A 21,080-nucleotide genomic window follows, 5' to 3' on the forward strand; every position below is an offset into this window, starting at 1 on the left:
TCCTTTGCTATTTGCCCAGATTCATTTCTTTAATTTTCTCCTTGTTATGGGCAGATTTACAGGCTGTTTGAGCATCACTGAAGTACGGTAAAGGGGCCTCCGGCTCAGCCAGTCTACAGCCTTTGATAAACAAGCTCCCCGGGTCCCTGGCTAGCAAGCTCTATTCTCTTGGGTTTCTGTGGGGATATCTGCCCGTCCCCCTCGCGCTGCCCTTCTCCTGGTGCCCTCTTATCTGCTCCTCGCAGCCTTCACAGGATACATTCTGGGCAGCTCGGCTTCTTCGGCTCCAACCACCCCAACACTGATTCCTTTCTTTTTCTTCTGCATGTTTCTGAGCCGATACTTTGTTGATGATTCTGGTTGCGTTTTTTAGAAGGGAGATAATCTACAGAGCTCTTCTCTAGGCCCCCCTCCCTGCACCTGCATGATAATCGCTCTTCTTCTCCTGCCTTTCCAGCTCCTTTGCAGAAGTTCATTTGCCAGATAAGGACACACAGAAACTGGTTCCCCAAATGCTGCCATGCCCAGAGGGCTAGACTGCAGGATGGAAAAGTGGGAGGACGTCTTAAAGCCGGAGGTCAAAGGAGCACTATAGATTCACTTCATCATCAGATAAGCCTCTAAAACCCAGCCAAGCATCATGAGGCCAGGGACAGAAGCTGACTTCTGGGAAGGGTTATGCAGAGCTCGAAAAATAGGGTGGATATTTGTTGGAAGACCTTGAGAGATAATTACAGGAAACTTTTTTATGTGTCTGTCATCCCCGCTTTCACCCAAGATTCCTGGGAAGGCTGAGGCCTGGCTCACCCCCAGGGGCCAGCAAGCCATGACTTGTCACTGTGCCCGAAGCACTTACTTCAAGCCCACCTGCCATTACTGTTCCCACCAAGACCCATGGACTCCTTGCTGGGTAGACAGTGGCCTGGCATGAGCCTGGGAGAGATGATGCTGTAGGCGAGGCTGAACTGGATTTTTTTTTTTAAAGATTTTATTTATTTATTTGACAGCGAGAGAGACAGCGAGAGAGGGAACACAAGCAGGGGGAGTGGGAGAGGGGAGAGGCAGGCCTCCCGTTGAGCAGGGAGCCTGATGCGGGGCTCGATCCCGAGCCCCAGGACCCCAGGATCATGACCTGAGCCGAAGGTAGACGCTGAAGGTAGACGCTTAACGACTGAGCCACCCAGGTGCCCCAGGATTTTTTTTTTTTTAAGAGTTTACTTTCAAGTAATCTCCATACCAAGCCTGGGGCTTGAACTCACAACCCAGAGATCAACAGTCGCATGCTCTGACTGAGCCCGCCAGGCGCCCCGGACTGGAAGGCTTTGATCTCTGAAAGATAAGCAACCATAATCGGGAGGCTGGATGGAGGTGGAAACCGGCAGCTGTGGGCCAATCCTGTCAGTCTCTGCTGAGGGCAAAGGAGGGCTGCTTTCCTCGAGGAGAGCTGCTGCTGGGATGCAGGAACATTCTACTGCCTCCCACTGTGGCCCACAAAAGAATCTAGAGTGCTAGTTCCCCTCACAACCCACTCCTCTCCCCAAGTTCCCTTGAGGCTTGAGCCAGTGCCTCTGACCCGGATCCGTGACGGATGCGGGTGGGAAGCTCCATGATGGGGCAGAAAGGGCATGGGTTTAGATTTCCAGGTTGTCACTTACTAGCTGTGCAAACTCTGAGCAAAATCTCTTTCCCATTCTCCTTTATTCAAATGAGGTGCCGAATACCCACTGCCTAGGGCTGTGACGACAACCCCGAGACAAACGTGATGCCAGAGACAAACGTGATGCCAGTTCCGTTTTCTCCACTCTTCCCTCACCCACCCACCCTCCTTACAAACGTGGCAGCGCTGAATTGTGTGGGCATTTACTTCTCTTTGCCTCTAAGAGAACTCTAATCTCTGAACATGTGAAGACCAAAAAATGATGATACAGATTCTTATCTGTGGATTAAGTATGTTAAATGGGAGTGGTTGTCAGAAATCTCAAGATACCCTCCCCAGATTCTGTCCCCTGGTTATTCAATTAAACACTAATCTGGGTCCTGCTGCGAAGGGGCTCTGCAGCTGTAGTTCAGGTTATGGACGTTAAGACAGGGAGATCACCCTGGATTACCTGGTGGGTACAGTCTAATCACCTGAGCCCTTAAAAACAGAAATTTCTCTGGCAGGAGCTAGATCCGGCAGTCAGAAAGATGAGGAAGGGGAAGTCAGAGAGACTCCGAACATGAGAAAAGCTTTTGACCAGGGTTGCTTGCTGGCTTTGAAGATGCAGCTAGGGGTTCATGAGCCTAGGAATGTGGGAGAGGCTAAGGATGACCTCTGGCCAACAGCCAGTAAGGAAACGGGGATTCTCAGTCCCACAACTGTGAGGAACAATCTGGCCAACAACATGAAATGAGCTTGGAAGCGGATTCATCCCCCGAGCCTGTGGAAAGGAACCCAGCCCTGCTGCCTTGATTTTGGTCTTGTGAAACCCGACACAAAGAAACCACCAGTTGAGCCAACTTGGCCTTCTGACCTACAGAACTGTGAGATAATAAATGGATGTTGTTTTAAGCCATTAGGTTTGTGACAATTTGCTATGGCAGCAATAGCAAATACAGGAGGTACTGAAGTCTCCTCGGTTAATGCTCGGAGTTGGTACTGTTGTTACCCCCATTTTACAGATGAGGAGACTAAAGTGCAGTGAAAGGGTCTGAGCAGGTCTGCAGCTGCAAGCCTCAGGAAGTCATGCTCCGTGGAAGTGTTTGCTACCAAGTTTATTTGCAGGTGAATAGCACAATATTTACAAAACATTCTGTACAATCAGGTCTGTACTGCCCTCACACACTGGGGGACTAAGGAAGACCTAGTCCTTCCAACAGCTATAAACAGTCCTGGATAATGAGTTGATGAAAAACACTTTCTCTTCCTTCGGCAAACAAAATTATTTACGAAGCTATACAGTTCAGCAAGAGGGGGCACAGAGAAAAAAATTACCTCAAGGAGAGCAACAGCTCCTTTCCTGGTGGGATCCGTCATTTTCAGACATGAAATATCCATATCAGAGATATTACGTTTCAAGAGGAATGGGTGACATATCAGAGCTACAACAACAAACACTGTGTTTATTTCTAACGGGGAATTAGAAGACTCTCTTCGGACACCAGTTCTTGAAGAGATTCTATTTCAGAGCACATCAGTGCTACAAAATTCCTTAGAAATCCAGTGGCTATAGCACAGACTTCTGGAGATCAGGGCCAGTGTGACTCCCCTCTCCTCTAACCCTCAGCGTTCATATTTACATCTATTACCTGCCTCTGAATCCCTCCGGCCCCCACCCCTGCTCCACTCCAACATTTGAGAGCCGCCCGAGGACTATTCTGATTTTAAGTCACGTCACAGATTCCCCAAGTACTCACTTTCCACTGAAGGGTCTGACTCGGGTTTTAGAGGAGCAAACTCAGGGAGACCAGCTACTCTCCGGAGGCCAGCATCCTGTGCCTCCAGCTCTAAGCCAACATCCCCAGTATGAGGAATAGGGCTAATAAATAATGAATCAGCATCTTGCTAAATTCTTTCCAAGTGAAAAATTAGGACAATTTTGTGCTCATGGTAGATTTCAAAGGGCGACTTGAAGCAGAAAATCTTTAAGGGACCCTTGCATAGCCAGAATTTCTTCTCAGGCTAATGTACATAAAATATTCAGTAACCGGGACTGTGGAAGGACTGAAGAAGAGCTCCTGGAGCCTGGAAAAAGGCTGCTTCTTAGGATCATTCTTGGGGTCCTATGGAGAGAGGCTCCAGACGCTACATGCATGGCTGGCTGGAGTGAGCAGCAGCGCGGGGAATCTGTGGGATCAGGTAGGTGTCCAGCTCCTGGCACTGGTAGAGGGCTACACTGTCCAATACCCACTCTCGGGTCACCACAGGTGCCTCACACATCTGCCCAATCGCTGGGGACAGAGAACACAAGCAGAAATTAGTGTCACTTCACGTTTTCCCAGACCAGACTCCTGTCAATCTACTCCGGGGACCTGGTTGTAGGAGTTCATAGAGTCACTCGGGTGAGTGCAAAACTGCTGATCTTAAATAATGCTTCAGGACACAGGACCTCATTCAGAAGCCTGAGGAGTGACTGCTGGTGAAAGCCTACAGCCTCTAGCAACTTTACTAAACAGGAGCTCCAATCTGTTAAAGGAAAAGTCACCAGGGGCGCCTGGGTGGCTCAGTCAGTTGAGCGACCAACTCTTGGTTTCACCTCAGATCGTGATCTCAGGATCCTGGGATCGAGCCCTGCTCGTTGAGCCCTGTGCTCAGTGTGGAGTCTGCTGGAGATTATCTTTCTCTCCCTCTGCCCCTCCCCTGCTCTCTCTCTCAAATAAAAATAAATAAAATCTTAAAAAAAAAAAAAAGTCACCAGAGAGCACAAAACAGCACTGCAATTTATTATTTTTTTTTTAAGATTTTATTTATTTATTTGATAGAGAGAGAGCACAAGCAGGGGGAGCGGCACAGGCAGAGGGAGAAGCAGGCTCCTCACTGAGCAAGGAGCCCGATGTGGGACTCGATCCCAGGACCCTGGGATCATGACCTGAGCCGGAGGCAGACGCTTAACCGACTGAGCCACCCAGGCATCCCAACAGCACTGCAATTTAATGATATTGCAACCTCTTAGGTGAGAAAGCAAAACAGTATGATAAGCGTGATCACATTTGTGTAAAATATATGCGTGTACATATATATGCACACATGCCTGGAAGAATTTTACCATCACCGTCTCTAAGTGGTGGGATTACTAGAATTATTTCATTGTGTTTGTGCTCATTTATAATATATATGTATTTTTAAAGATTTTATTTATTTCTTTGACAGAGAGAGACACAGCGAGAGAGGGAACACAAGCAGGGGGAGTGGGAGAGGGAGAAGCAGGCTTCCCACTGAGCAGGGAGCCCGATGTGGGGCTCTATCCCGGGACCCTGGGATCATGATCTGAGCCAAAGGCAGAAACCTAATGACTGAGCCACCCAGGTGTCCCTATGCTCATTTATATTTTATGTGATGAACATTAATTAATATTTAACCCCCACCAATGGAAATAACTCACACATTACTTTTATAAATGCAAAATGAGCAAACCACTGTTTTAAAAGGACATTTTAGCCATTCATTCATTCCTTCATTTATTCATTCAAATATTCACTGAGCACCTAGAAGGTCATGAGAACTGTGTTAATCAAACACTGGGTGATCTGTGGTGAACCAAACTCATCACATAGGACCCCATATGTCACAGGCACATACCCATGGCTTTCTGAAGCCCCATACAGGCCCACCATCTACTCCAGTTGATTGAATCAGGACATTTAGGTCTAAAATCACCACAGTCATCTACAGACTTCATCTGGGCCCTGCCACCCATACTTCTCTGGACAAAGGCTTACAGCAAGACTTACCAAGGAAGCCACTGTCCTCTGCCCAGGCATCCGGCTGCACGACCACCACTGGGTGAGTACCCTGCATCCCCAGGAAGGAAACAGCATGGAGGGTATCAGAGCTGAACTTTTGCAACAGTCACTTCACCATTTCTTGATGGTGTGCTAAAGCAGACTACTTTAGGTGCCACCACAGAAAGGATGGCGAAGGGCACAAGGCAAAAAGGAAGCATTGGAGGGAGAACCTTCCCTTAATAAATTAAATACTTAGAGAACTCAAGTCCTTACTGACCCTCCACACGTGCGAGTTTTCTGGCACTGGCACATGATCAGAGAAGGCTCGGGCTAAGAGAGGCTTTTGAGGCCCCCTGGCAGGGTTCGCAGGGACTGATGGGTACCAGCCTTGCTCAGTCATAGGACAGATTTTGTGTTGTCCCCCTCTGACAGGGCATCAAACACTTACCTTGCTGAGAGTGAATAACGAAGGCTCCTTCACCACAGAAGCCCCACAGAGGTACACCATCCACTCCAGTTGATCTAAATAGCACAGAGAGACCTAAGATCACCACAGTACTCTACACACTTAACCTGGGCCCTCTACCCCACACTCCTCTGGATGAAGGCTTACAGCAAGACTTAAGACTTCAAAGTGGGAGAGTTTCTATCCCTGCTCCAAAAGGACAGAGAGGCCTTGAACTAGAATCTATACCAGGTATGGATTCTAAGTTTGCCACCGATATGCTACCTACCCTGGTTATCGGTCCCCAGAAGGCCCCTTGGTAGATAAGGTTTGACAGTCTCTCAAATAAGACACTTTGGAAGAAAAGAATCCAAGATCCAACTTCCCTAATTTGCTAAATTGCTGGCTAAGATACTGTGAAAAAATACCCACTTGCTTTCCCTCCCTCCCTGCCGAATTCCGTGTGGTAATTGATAATCACGGCCACCGAGGACACCATACTTGGTGGTAATTACTGTAAGTGTCAAGAGACAGGAAGATAATTCATTCAGTCAAAAAAAAATACACATCATCCTGAACGAAAACTCAGTACATCAGTGGGGAAGGGCTCCGTGCTCAGCTGGAATCGACACACTCAGGGGAACAGAAATCAAAAGAGACTGTAGAGATTTTCCACCTGCACCTGGAAAATCAGCAGAATGGACCAATGAATGGCTTCTGGGCCTCTTTGGGGGCTCTTTTTTCATCAGTCCGTTTCTGGGGATTGTGGAGGTGGCTCCTGTTTGTCTTAAAGAACTGAGATCAACTGACTCATCTCCAAAACGATACCTGTTAGAGACGTGGTTTTCATTACACCAAAGAACAAAAACACTGAGAAATCCCCAAGTGGCACTTGGAAATTTCATAAAAATCCAATCAATAACCAACAAAGAAGACAGAAGTAAAATTACTTTGCCGGGCTCTCTTGCTGCCACTCATCTGTCCCTGACCAGATGCCAAGGCCATCTTTTGAGGAGTAAGAGAACCTAATCCCTGGGGAGGAAGTGGGCCCAGAAGCAAAGGTGGGTGGACCTTGTTTCGAAAAGAACAAACCAAATCTATACACACGCCAGGGCCTCAGTGCCACACAACTCCGGAGTTGAGCCCCACAGCACTCCTAAACATAACATCACATTCAGTGTCAGAGTTAATTAGAAAATGTTCATCAAGAGTCCTTCCCTGCTTGCTCTGGGCCTGTGTGGGGCCCCAGGCCCATAGGGCTTATGTAGCTGCCATGCTTGTTTTTCAGTATCAAATGAAGATGATTTAGGAAGAGCAGAATTCTTTCTTAACATTTACAAACCTAAAAGGTATCTTCTCCCCACCTTATTCTTTCCCTCCTTTCTTAAACCAAAGGGCAGTAAGGGCAGCTCTACCCCATCTGAGCACAGAACACTGCATCCTAGAAGCTAAATTTTCAGAGCCTTCTAGCTCTTGAGAAAGGGCACAGGGCTGGTTTTTTGACATAGGGTAACGTTCAGGTGCAGTTTTGTCTGACAGATGGTAGAGAAACAGAATGAGCTCTAGAGCACCCCACCAATCTGAGGAGCCCTGTTAAGACGGTCTCTCCTGTAACACTCCACCATGTAAGAGAAAGGCTGGTGCTGGACTCTGCACTTCTCCCAGTCTCTTACCTGTGGGCATGTTGGTAAAGGGCCCATAGCAACAGACTTCTAGGCCCCTGAAGATCTGGGAGAAGAGTGGGACAGAGGGACAGAGGGATGGAGAGAAAGAAACACTAATTATAAAAGAGTATGCATTTTATAAAAAACAATATAAACAGACTCTCCAAAATGAAGGACTTTCTTTTTTCTTTACCACCTGATAATTTCTTTTCTTTCTTTTTTTATTTATTTGATAGAGAGAGACATAGCAAGAGAGGGAACACAAGCAGGGGGAGCGGGAGAGGGAGAAGCAGGCTTCCCGCCAAACAGGGAGCCCGATGTGGGGCTCGATCCCAGGACCCTGGGATCATGAACCTGAGCTGAAGGCAGATGCTTAATGACTGAGCCACCCAGGCGCCCCTACCACCTGATAATTTCTGCTACTTCCTGGAGACAATGAGTCCAATGTCAGAACACTGATGGATTTTAGAAGACTTCTAAAAAAAGTGAGTATGTAGTTGACCCACTCTACAGTCATTCTTTGTTATTCAGAGGCTGAGCATCTCCCTTTGCCACAATCAGGCACAGGATCCTTCCCAGTGACTTCACTTCTTGTTGAGACAAAAAAACCCGGGCCTTCTTTATATTTAATAAGAGGTTTGGATGGCAAGAAATTCAAGCTATAGGCTGCAGTTTGTTTATCCAGACTTGGTACATCAATCCTAACCATCACCCTAACTGGCAGAAAGTCTATGTTGATTTTACATGCTCCTTTTCTCCTCTTTCTTCTGGCCTCCGGACATCTGTTCCTTCCTCCACACGGCTCTAAGACTGGCCCTTGTTCCTTCAGGCAACCTAAACTGTTTTTTGTTTTTGTTTTTAATCTAGAAGTTAATCTAATCTAGAAGTGAAGCCTGGGTCTGCCTCTTCTCATTGAGCTGACCTGACTGCCTGGTTTCCAGGAGACACAGATTATCCTGCACCTCCAAGGTGCCCCTTCCGCTTACATACGCTGCTCGCTAGCACCGTCCACAAGAACTTTCTGGGGGGGCGCCTAGCTGGCTCAGTCGGTGGAGTATGCGGCTCTTGATCTCAGGGTCGTGGGTTTGAGCCCCATGTTGGGTGCAGAGATTACTTAAATAAGTAAATAAACTTTAAAAAACAAAAGAACTTTCTGTGATGATGGAAATGTTCTATATTGGTGTTAATAAGATGGCCACAAGTCACATGCAGCTACCAAGCTCTTGAAATGTGGTTACAGTGAGTGAGGAACGAAACTTCATATTTCATTTAATTTAGTCATCTAGAATTTAAACAGCCTTGTGTGGCTCATGTTACAGGCAGATTCTTACACTGGTGCAGGTTCTTAGGCAAGCGCTAGGGTATCATTTTTATTTTTTTAAAGATTTATTTATTTATTTGAGAGAGAGAGAGAGCACACACACGCACATACACAAGCACCAGTGGGGAGAGGGGCAGAGGGAGAGGGAGAGAGAACCTTTCAAGCAGACTCCCGCTGAGTGCAGAGCCCAATGTGGGGCTTGATCCACAATCCATGAGATCACGACCTGAGCCGAAACCAAGAGTCGGACATTTAAATGACTGCGCCACCCAGGTGCCCCACTAGGGTATCATTTAAAAGAAATGTAAAGTTGTATAGTGGCTGGATGTATATCATTTGGGTAACCATCATTCTCTTGATGCTCTTTCTCCCCATTCCACGAAAAAAGAAAATTGCCTAGGCCTGGAACTCACCTCCTTTCAAATAAGAGAAACAGGGGTACAGAAAAACCAGGAGCTAAAAACTCATAATGGCCTTTAGGAAATGAGCCTCCCCACTCTCATCTCAACTACAACCACAGGAATAAGAAAGAGCAGCAGGTTGGGGGGGCCTGGGTGGCTCAGCTGGTTAAGTGTCTGCCTCTGGCTCAGGTTGTGGTCTCGGGGTCCTGGGAGCGAGCCCCACCTCAGGCTCCCTGCTTGGCAGGGAGCTCGTTTCTCCCTCTCCTCCCCTTTTGTGCTCCCTCTTGCCATCTCTCTATCTTGCTCTCAAATAAATAAAGTCTTTAAACAAAACAAAAAACAAAAACAAGAGCAGCAGGACAAGTCTGTTTCTGTTGTGGCAGCATCCATATATGCCATTCTTAGTATCTGTATGAATAAACTGCATCCCAACCTGTTGACAGGATCTAGATACTCATAATGCTAAAAACTCTCCCCAGGCAGCTCGCTGGAGCCAAATGTTGCTGTGAAAAGTATAAAAGATTAGGAATTTTTATATCCAAGCTGACACTCACTGATGAGGATGTATAGTTACGAGATAAGAAATCTGAAGTTTCATCTCTACAAATACATTTCTCTTCCACAGGAAAATACTATGGTGACATTTAGTATCTTCAGAATGTCATTACTTTGACCAGGCACTTTGCATCATTGCCATCCCGAAATTGGGAAAAACCCCCAAACACTGGAATTTCCTTTGAAGGAGGAAGAATCTGGTGCTAATTCTGCCTTGCATACAGTGGAATAAAAACAAATGCCTGGCTCACACAGAACTCCCCTGGGGTGAAGGCAGAAGCAGAAAAAGGGCCAGCAGCTTTTCTTGGCATCTGGAAGTTACTTGACAGGCTCAGAGGGTGGGGGTGGGCTGACCCCAAGGGTTCAGAGCTCTCCCAAAGCAGTTTTCTCTAGAAAATCACTTCTACTGGTTCTTGCTCAAGTTCTATAAAGGGACAGACGGTGCTCCGTATGGGACTGTTCTGAAATGCTCAGTGGTGCACATTTAAAAAAAGAAGAAACGCTGACTAGGCACATAAGTGCTCAGTCAGTGACCTGAGAAAGCAGCCAGTTCAGGCCTGACAGGAAGGTGTGAAATCTTGCCTGGACTTCTCCCTGAGAGGGCGACATTGCTTTGGCTCCATCATCTGCTACAGTATGACCTGGGGAAAATCACAGAGTCTTCCTGGGCCTCTAGTCCTTCATTTGTAAATGTTAGAATAATCTACTTTTTTCCTCTGTGAAATCTTCTATACTTTTCCAAGAAACTATGGTATTATTATTATATTATTTTTAAATATTTTATTTTATTTATTAGAGAGAGAGACAGCGAGAGAGGGAACACAAGCAGGGGGAGCGGGAGAGGGAGAAGCAGGCTTCCCGCTGAGCAGGGAGCCCGATATGGGGCTCGATCCCAGGACCCTGGGATCATGAGTTGAGCCAAAGTCAGATGCTCAATGACTGAGCCACCCAGGTGCCTGATGGTATTATTTTTTTAAGATTTTTTAATTAAAGTTTTAATTTATTTGAGTAATCTCTACACCCAACATGGGGCTCTAACTCACAACCCCAAGATAAAGAGTCGCATGCTCTTCTGAGTGAGCCAACCAGATGCCCCTAGTATTGTTTTGTTAAAATTTTTTTTCTCAAGTAATCTCTACACCTGATGTGGGGCTCAAACCTACAACCCTGCGATCAAGAGTTGCATGCTCCACTGACTGAGCCAGCCATATGCCTTCAGAAACTCTGATATTGTTAAGAGCTCAGATTCTGGAGCTTGACTACATGTGTTCAACTAGTCATGGGTTCCCAACTAGCTGTGTGAGCTTGGGCAATTTACTCAACCTCTCTGAGCTTTCATTTGCTCATCTATAAAATAGGTATAACTAGGGGCACCTGGGTGGCTCAGTCGGTTAAGTGTCTGACTTCAGCTCAGGTCGTGACCTCAGAATCCTGGAATCAAGCCCTATGTCGGGCTTCCCGCTCAGCAGGGAGTCCGCTTCTCCCTCTCCCTCTGCATCTACCCCCTCTCATGCTCTCTCTCTATCAAATAAATAAATAAAATCTTAAAACTAAATAGGTATAATTATAGTACACACCTTATAGAGCTGCTGTAAAAAAATTTTTTTTAAAGATTTTTATTTGTAGGGTGCCTAGGTGGCTTAGTCAGTTAAGCATTTGCTTTCGGCTCAGGTCATGATCCCAGGGTTCTGGGATAGAGCCCATGCTGGGCTCTCTACTCAGCAGGGAGCCTGCTTCTCCCTCTCCCTCTGCCTGCCGCTCCCCCTGCTTGTGTTTGCTCCCTCTCTCTGTCAAATAAATAGATACATAAATAATCTTTAAAAAATTTTTTTTATTTATTTGAGAGAGATACAGCACGAGGGAGCAGGGAGAGGCAGAGGGAGAGGGAGAGACAGACTCCCCCCTGAGCAGGGAGCCCAACGTGGGGTTTGATTCCAGGATCCTGAGATCATCACTTGAGCCAAAGGTAGACACTTAACCGACTGAACCACCGAGGCACCCCAAGCTGCTGTAAAATTGTGAGTTAATATGATCACGTGTTTAGAGCAGACCCTGGCATATAGTATACATTATAAAGATGTTCACTGTTGATTTATCGATCACTTTCTCTTCTGTGCTTCCACAGACAGCACTGTGTACATCTCCCTTGCAGCAATGACCACACTACTTTACAGAAAGACGCCACGGTGAAGTGCAAACAGCAAAGGCCTTAGATTCACATCTGTTTCAAATCCTAGCTCTGCCACTTATCAGCTGAGATTTGAACCCCAGACTGGAGTCCAAAGTACATAGCTTCTCTACACCTCTAAGTTCCCTCATTCATAAAACAGAGAGAACACTTATTCACCTTGTTGGGCTAGGAGAACGAAAAAAGAACCTAAGGGTGCCTGGGTGGTGCAGTCAGTTAAGCGCCTGACACTTGGTTTTGGCTCAGGTTGTGATCTCAGGGTTGTGGGACTGAGCCCTATGTTGGGCTCCAGACTCAGAGCAGAGTCTGCTTGATATTCTCTCTCCCTCTCCCTCTGCCCCTCCTGCTCATGCTCTCTCTTCTAAAATAAATAAATAAATCTTTTAAAAAAATTTAAAAAGGGGCGCCTGGGTGGCTCAGTCGGTTAAGTGTCTGTGTTTGGCTCAGGTCATGATCTCAGAGTCCTGGGACTGAGCCCCGAGTTGGGCTCCCTGCTTGGCGGGGAGTCTGCTTGGTCCTCTCCCTCTGCCCCTCCCCCTGCTTGTGTTCTGTCTCTCAAATAAATAAAACCTTAAAATAAACAAACAAACAAACAAATAAATAAGAACCTCTATGGAAGCACCCAGCTAGTGCTCTAGCAGTATGTGATGCCCCTTACAGGTGCATGAGACCATCTCCACGAAAGGGATTGGAATGCAGTGGGGTGGGTGGGGTTTTTGTCAACATGGCAGAGTGGGACTTTACCTTTCTGTCGCGGGATTCTCTTGCTCGCTTCGGACCCTGGTGGTTTCTTCCATTCACAACATCTCCGATGACTTCAAAATCATGCTGGAAGAAACCCAAGGCAAACCACAGGTATCAGAGAAAGAGAAGCCTCCTTCAATGGAAGTAGAGTAGATACATCCTATTAAAGAATTCAGTACTGCAGGGCAGAATTTTGACAACCCCACCCCTGCCCGAAAAAAATCATTCTTTTTGGTGGACTGAATGAAATGACCAGCATCTCAGCTGCTGAAATCAACTGACTGAAGCAAATCTTTATGGGCAGAAATGAACAATTGGCTTTTCACCTCATCGGGACTTAATGTATTTTAATTTTCAACATCTGTCTCTTCTCAAAATATTCACTTAGCATTGAGATTAAACTGCTAATACTGCGCTGTTATAAAGGAAACTGGAGAATTCCTGATCTTTTAAACCAATTGTGTATTACCATCTAAAGAAATAAGGGCTTCTCAGATTTCCATTGAGAGATTTACAATTAATGAGACCAAATGATAAAATATACATTTAACACATTAAAGAAAGTTAGAGCTTTTTCAAAACCACTGGTTCTGACTGGTCAAGGATGAGGAAATAAAGAATAATGGGATTGCAGAGATTAGAGCTTTTGGGAGAATTTTGGGGAAGAATGCTTAGAAACAATTCTGACTGAAATGTAGGGAGGACAGCGTCATGAATGTCAGATCATAGGCTGTTATTAGAGGAAAGAACACTTAACATTTCGTAGCCACTTGAGTGAGAAAAGTCTAGTGCTAAAAATGTCATCTGTTTGAAGCTGACCCTCAAATTCCTTGTTCTGATTATACCCCTGTGCCGACTTAAGCTCTCTACCTGAAAGTTTAATATAAATCCCCAAATTCACACATCTAAAACAGAGCTCTTGATTCTGCTCCTGCCTCCTGTTCTGCCCCCTCTCAGGATGCTCCTCCTCCGTGTCTTCCTTACCTGATTTACTATTACTAACATCCACTATTGTTCAGGCCAAAAACCCAACCCTTCTCTCCTCAATGCCTCCCTTTACCTCATCCTCCAAATTTAACCCTTTAACAGGTCCTATCTCCAAACATAACTAACCAATTTCTTCTTACCATCTCCATGCCACCAATTACCCTAGAAATAAAATTCAAATTCCTTACCATGACTTCCACCAAATCCTACCTGATCTAGCCCTTGTCTGTGACCTTCTCCAACCCCTGGTCCAACCTCTGCTCCCTACATGTAATTCACCAATTACTACTCTCCAGCTACACTGGCCTATTTTTCTTTAATAAACCAAATTCATTCCTACCTCAAGACATTTATGCTTGCTGTTCTTCTGCCTGTTAACATTTGTTCCCTACATTTTTCTAGACCAATTCTTGGTCTTTTAGGTCTCAGCTCAAGGTTTTCAGAAAGCCTTCCTGGTGTCCTTAAGTAGTCAATCTCTGTCCCCAGTCAGTTGCTAGTCTGTTCTGTGTATTTCTCCTCCACAGTTAAGTATGTATGTATTTATTTATTTTTATCTGGCTACTATCATTCTTTTTTTTAAAGTTTTTATTCCATAGTATTTATTGGTTTTGTTTGGTTGGTTTTTTTAAGTAGGCTCTATGCTTAGTGTGGAGCTCAACACGGGGCTCGAACTCATGATCCTGAGATCAAGACCTGAGCTGAGATCAAGACTCAGATTTTTTTTTTTTTAAGATTTTATTTATTTGACAGAGAGAGACACAGCGAGAGAGGGAACACAAACAGGGGGAGTAGGAGAGGGGGAAGCAGGCTTCCCCGCGGAGCAGGGAGCCCAATGCGGGGCTCGATCCCAGGACCGTGGGATCATAACCTGAGCCGAAGACAGATTCTTAACGACTGAGCCACCCAGGTGCCCCAAGACTCAGATGTTTAACTAACTGAGCCACCTGGGTGCCTCTATTTATTGGTATTTTAAATGCATCTTTATTTATTATATATCTCCCCTCAGTAGAACATGGGTCCCAGCAGAGCAGGGACCCATCACTCTTACTTGCAGCAATATTCCTGCTGCCCAGGACATAGTAGGCTCCCAATCATATTCAGTCACGGAATCAAAGTTAAAACCAACAAAAACATCATTTGATTAATTATGAATATGCTGAATAGTGCATAGTGGTTTAAAACTGCTTTTGCTAATTTTATTTTGCCTGATCTGTTGTCACTGGCAGCTCTTAGATGGCTCTGTTCTAAAATTATTCCTCCTCCTACACTCTGTCTTATTTACCTCACTGTTCTCAGGATCATAAAAGTAACACCTCTTTGAAGGCATCTGAGTTTTAAGCAGATACATTTGCATATTAATATGAAGGGTTTTTCTTCAAAGACAGTGGACAATCAGTTTTCTACAAAGGTCTATGCATGTGAGATCAGGTGGGCCTGTTTCTTAGGCTTATGAATCTTTTCTTTCTGCTTTATAAATTCCTTCTCCTTCCTCTGAGGAAAGATTGTTTCTACTGAAACTTGAACTGAGAACACAGAATTTCCTGGGTCGCTTTGCGCAATTCTTGATGATCCACATCACCAGGGAAAGTCTTTGGAAAGGAGTACAAACAAGGAAGCAGACAAGTGTTCAGTGATTTTGTGACTCAATGGCACCAAGTCTTTCTGATTCGTTTGTAACATCAAGTACCTACCTCATCTAGCATCTTTCTTTCTTTAATACACTGGGTCACCCCTAAAGAGATGACAGAAAAGACAGGTCACACGAAGGCAGAAGTACGTGCTCTTTTCATGGAGGTGGACGGTGAAGCGATTTGTGTAACAGCGCAGAGGGCAGAACACTGAGTAGAGGTCCTCCCTCTATAAAGCCACAGCTCCCTAATAGATTTTCTTCTGGAGACACGGCAGTGGCTTAAATTAAACATTATAAAAGTGCCTGTTGCACATGGATTTCTGCCTGGTATTAAATAAATCCTTAGTTATATGCTAACTTTGCTAGAAGCAGATTAGGTCCTATTAGTTATAAAAAGAAATCCATTTTCCCCAACATCACCAGCTTATCCAAACAAAGAGATACGCATTTAAGATAAAGCTAGTTTAGTGTTACCATTAAAGACCTTTTGGTAATTCAGATTCAGCATCAGCAAAAACCTTAGGCGTTAAAAAAGTTAGGTGTTAAAATGCAATTCTGAGGTGTTAAAGGGAGGGGAGACATATTGTACTTACAAAAATAGCTAACTATCCATTTTCCTCCTGCAATACCCAGAAAATATTTTAGGGTCCGTTCGCACACAAATTCAGCATCTGCAGGATGAAAAACATACAAAGGATTAGAAGGGAAAAACAAAAATCAGGAAGTTCTGCTGTAAGAAGCTAAAGTGCCCCTAGCTCCTTATGCCACTTGAGATCAATCTGGATTGATGATTCCAACAGCCCTGGTGATAGACTCAGAGGCTGGAATCATCCCTAATTATAACCAGCAGGTGTGCATCTTTAGAAATCTGAAAGAGGCTGATATGAGGTTAAGACCACAGGAAAGGTCTGCTCTATCTTCTAGGTGCTCAAGATGTCTGTCACAGTGTTCAAGAAATTCCCCATGTGTACTGATGATACATGTGGATGGGGAAGGTCTATTTCACTGGATGGCAAATTTGTGAAAGGACATGAATATGCGAAATCCTGAATTTGAAATGTCCATGTAAGCGACAAAGTTTCACTCCCAGAACGTCTCCCTGGGGAGTCCTAACCCCTTAATTCCTAATTCCCCTGAGAGGGCCAAGAAAATAGACTATATTCACAGCTTTTCTCTTTTCTAGGTATTTCAGAAAGCAACAGCTGAAGAATCAGTTCTGGTTTCTCGTACTGTTTCAAAGGCTACGTACTGTTTCGTACTTTGAAGAACTAAGCAAAATGAGAAAAGAACAGTTTTTTTGGTTTTTTTTTTAAAGATTTTATTTATTTATTTGACAGAGAGAGACACAGCGAGATAGGGAACACAAGTAGGGGGAGTGGGAGAGGGAGAAGCAGGCTTCCCGCGGAGCAGGGAGCCCGATGCGGGCTCGATCCCAGGACCCTGGGATCATGACCTGAGCCGAAGGCAGACGCTTAACCGACTGAGCCACCCAGGCGCCCCAGAACATTTAGTTTTAAACAGGAGAAATGGGGGCGCCTGGGTGGCTTGGTTGGTTAAGCGACTGCCTTCGGCTTAGGTCATGATCCTGGAGTCCCGGGATCGAGTCCCACATCAGGCTCCTTGCTCTGTGGGAAGCCTGCTTCTCCCTCTCCCTCTGCCTGCCGCTCCCCGTGCTTGTGCTCTCTCTCTCTTACTATCTCTCTCTCTGTGTCAAATAAATAAATAAGTAATCTTTAGAAAAAAAAAAAAGTTTTTCTTTCTTCAATTTTTAAAGCTTTTTAAACTGTTGTAAAAGTTGATTGAGTAATAGGCTTTAAACTCAGAATTCATTTTGGTTCATTTTTAGTTTAAAAGTAGCAAATGTTGTATTCCCTTTGTTTAAAGACCGAACTACTTTATTTTATTTTTTTAAAGATTTTATTTATTTGACAGAGAGAGACAGTGAGAGAGGGAACAAGCAAGGGGAGTGGGAGAGGGAGAAGCAGGCTTCCTGCAGAGCGGTGAGCCCAATGCGGGGCTCAATCCCAGGACCCTGGTATCATGACCTGAGCCGAAGGCAGACGCTTAATGACTGAGCCACCCAGGTGCCCCAAGACCTAACTACTTTAAATTTAATTTGCATTTTAAAGTTTTCTTTTCACCTTTCAGCAGCTCTGATCCAAAACTATAGCTTAAGATATATTAAACTTTAATGACATTCATCTCTAAAATAGTACTTAGTTCAAAGTACCTTGTCCTGGCACCTGATTCCTGTAAGCATTATCCTCTGACCCTGTGGTACAGCCTCTGCACCTTAGAAACCTAAGATCTTTGAAGTTCTAAGGCACTGTGTCCCTGCCAAGGAGCCTGGACCCTTATGTTCAAGTGCCAACAGCTATATGACAGAAACATCCTGGAGAGGGCCACTGTATTTCCAGAGTCACTTCTGTTCAGAAGGTTTCAAGACTTGAGCTACAGTCTGCATCTTCTGGGTGCTGCGTGCACTGCTCTTTGCTTTCTGGAACCCAACAAGTGAGTTCATCTCCTCTTCCAGAAAGCAGCTCTATGAATATTGGAAGACAGCTGGCTTGTTGCCTTCAGTCTTTCCATTCTTTCCTCTGTTCTTCAAATAATACTGCTTTGTTTTCCTTTCCCTCATCCTCATCACCTACCTCTGGAGAAACACTCTAGGTGGTCAGTGACCAGATTAAAAGGAAAGCATGGTGCTCAAAGCAGAGCACATTATCTTTCAGGCAGTCCCTCCCACAGAAGAGGCAGTGCAGGGGTCCGAATCTACACTTCACTTGCTCTGGACATGAGGCTTATGTTCATAAGGCCCAATTTCAAATGAGCTTTTTCAGCAGCGCTGAAATGTTTACTTAGATTTAGCTAAAAGCCTCTGAAGTCTCTGTTATCACACAAGCTATAATGAAGATTGCAAAAGAGGAAGGTGTAGGACAAGTGAATTTTCCCCTTCTCTTTTTCCTGGTTCATACGCTAGGCTACCTCAAGCTGATAGTGGACTTGCTTCCTGAAAAACTGTCAAGCACACTCAATCCGGGTGTGTGAGTGGAGCTAGGACATGGAGTGGACACGGAGTGAGCGTTTCCAAATGCCTGGAGTTTGAGTGCGAACTCGCTTCATTCCTCTCTTTGCCCCACGTGTTCTTCCAGGACTTGGGCTCTGCCTTATCAGAGAGCCCCTCACACAGGGTGGTTGAGGCACGGTGGACGAGAAGGGGCTGACCATTCTGGCTCACTACTCTCCAAATCTTAACCCAAACCAAAGGGGGTCAGGACAGAGCAAAACTATTATTTTTCTTTTATAAATAACTGATTGACTGATGGAAGACTGTCATCCATGCTTTTGCTTAACAAATTCTCCCATTTTTTCATGTAGTTTTATGCAACAGATGCAACATGGTCTGTAAGGCTCTTGGTATACCTGTTTTCATGATGACATGAGTAGTCTCTTCAGAAATTTGATTAGTTAAAGTGATGTGGTGTTTTCTGGCAAACTTGTGCACAAGCATCTGAAATCAAATCAAATATTACATTATAATCAATTACCTCTAGTACACAGCTTAGACTGTTACCCTAGCTTTGACTCTCCATTTTCCTCACAAAAGGTACATCCCTTTTATTCGAACATGCCTGAAATCCCAAAATAAATAGTAATTTAATAAAAATTATGTAGAAATCAGAGGAAAAAATTCTAAAATAGTCTGTGCTCACAGACACGGAATTACAACCCAGGATTCAAAATAATAATTTTTCCCTTTAATAGCAGATATAATTTGATTCCCTAAGATCGTTTCTCTGCCGAGTGATACTCTACTATAATCTAGGTTTATCAGCCTACACTTTATAAGTCAAGAGGTAACCAGCCCATTCAGAAAGTTATGCCACAGTTATGTGGCTGAAAAACAAGGTTCAAGCCTCTGATAGTTACAAAACATTCAAGTCAAGACACTTCTAAAGGTCAGTGCAAAAGCTATCAATTCCTCTTTTTTTTTTTTTTTAAAGATTTTATTTATTCATTTGAGACACAGAGATACGGAGAGAGAGAGAGAGAGCATGAGCAGGGGGGAGACAGAGGGAGAGGGAGAAGCAGGCTCCCTGCTGAGCAGAAAGCCTGACGCGGGGCTCGATCCCAGGACCCTGGAATCATGACCTGAGCCGAAGGCAGACGCCCAACCATCTGAGCCACCCGGGCGCCCCACTATCAATTCCTCTTAAGGATAAGGATTGGAGGAGACTCAGATGCTTCCCAAAAGAAAGCTCCAGCCTTCCAGCTATTATCTATCAACCAAATAAAAATCAATAGGCAGTAAAAGGGATTAACCAGTTCCATTATGGACAGTTGACATAATCAGTAGCTACTGTTGGTAAACAACTTTGCTTCCCAAAGGCCATCATGTACTAGTCATGGCCCCCCATGCCAATATTTCTGCGCTGTGCAATACTGCAGCAGGGAGCAGGCATCTTTCTTTCAAGCTGCCTTGTTCCCTACTGCCACAGGCCACTGCAAAAGGGAGGCTAGAGAAGCTAATGACATCCTCCCCCTTTTGCCACTGCCCTCTGCCAGGTTCATTAGCAATTCTGAACTGATTAATTGCTGAAATCCCAGCCTTGAAACAAGGTTCAGTTAGAAGAGCAACTGCTGAAAAGATCATCTTAATATGGGCTTTGGAATTAATCATGTGTACTACAGTCAGCAGCTTTCATAATAAATTTACCACACTTCAGCAAGTCTGAATGGAGCTGCAAAGTTTTCTCCTTGGCTTGCCTAAAGACAACACGTACCCAAGTCACTTATAGTCTAATCTGCAGCTCCGAGCTGTCCATGGCAAGAAAAGATTAGATCATTTTAGCCTCTCTGAAAAGCTGAACTCACGAAACAAAGGAAAGGGGAATGCTAATTTTCTTTTCTTTTTTTTTTTAAAAGATTTTATTCATTTATTTGACAGAGAGAGAGAACAAGTAGGCAGAGAGGCAGGCAGAGGGAGAGGGAGAAGCAGGCTTCCCGCTAAGCGGGGAGCCCGATGTGGGGCTCGATCCCAGGACCCCGGGATCATGACCTGAGCCGAAGGCAGCGGCTTAACCGACTGAGCCACCCAGGCGCTCCGGGGAATGCTAATTTTCAATGAATAAATGGGAATTCTAGATGTATAGGCAAATGATCAAGAGCAATATAAGCAGACAAAGGTATGAATTTCCAGAACAAACAGCTGATCTGGGCGCATGGTCTTGAGATGGGAATTCTAGCATTACTGATGAAAATTTATTTACTATATCTACTACGGCAGACACAGGTTACTCTGCCCTTCTAGTAATGGGATACATTTGGCCCCTGAGCCACTACCTATAGAGAGGACAAGAAATGATTCTAAGAAGGCTATATTAAGAAAAGCTTAAAGGAAGCCTAGGAAGGATATATTAAGAAAGATATTTAAGAATGACCTGGTCATCTCTCAGAGTGCAATAAATGGCACCTGCTATTGCAACCATCTGATAAGCTGGTGTGTTATCTTATGATTTTAAAGAAATATTCATTCAGCTACTTTATTATGAAAGGAAACCAATGGTGATTAATTACCAGGGAGGTCAATTTCCTATGATGTCTGAAATCTACACTCAGCCCAAGCAGAAACAAAATTTTTAGTGGTCTTAATATTTTAATGGATATTTTTCTCTATAATGTGAAACAATTCCTATTTCTGGTACCAGGGGCCCAAGGACA

The 21,080-nt window shown here is 44.7% G+C and overlaps 1 protein-coding gene across 3 annotated transcripts in view; it reads right to left on the reverse strand.

Annotated features, from left to right (window-relative positions):
- Positions 1-3,736: 3,736 nt before the first annotated feature.
- The window catches only part of BRCA1 (BRCA1 DNA repair associated), a 61,592-nt gene continuing 44,248 nt past the window's right edge, over positions 3,737-21,080 (reverse strand). For 2 of the 3 annotated variants that reach the window (XM_021681658.1, XM_021681657.1), the window contains exons 15-22: positions 18,783-18,870; positions 15,953-16,030; positions 15,421-15,461; positions 12,743-12,826; positions 7,543-7,597; positions 5,873-5,946; positions 5,431-5,491; positions 3,737-3,930 (exon numbers count right to left, since the gene is read on the reverse strand). In XM_021681658.1, the coding sequence (XP_021537333.1) occupies positions 3,785-3,930; positions 5,431-5,491; positions 5,873-5,946; positions 7,543-7,597; positions 12,743-12,826; positions 15,421-15,461; positions 15,953-16,030; positions 18,783-18,870 (627 nt within the window). In that variant the 3' untranslated portion in view covers positions 3,737-3,784. The remainder of the gene's footprint in view (positions 3,931-5,430; positions 5,492-5,872; positions 5,947-7,542; positions 7,598-12,742; positions 12,827-15,420; positions 15,462-15,952; positions 16,031-18,782; positions 18,871-21,080) is intronic. The other variant, XM_021681659.1, reaches the window with a different exon arrangement.

The sequence above is a fragment of the Neomonachus schauinslandi genome, chromosome 15 (genome assembly GCF_002201575.2).
Source record: "Neomonachus schauinslandi chromosome 15, ASM220157v2, whole genome shotgun sequence".
NCBI lineage: Eukaryota > Metazoa > Chordata > Mammalia > Carnivora > Phocidae > Neomonachus > Neomonachus schauinslandi.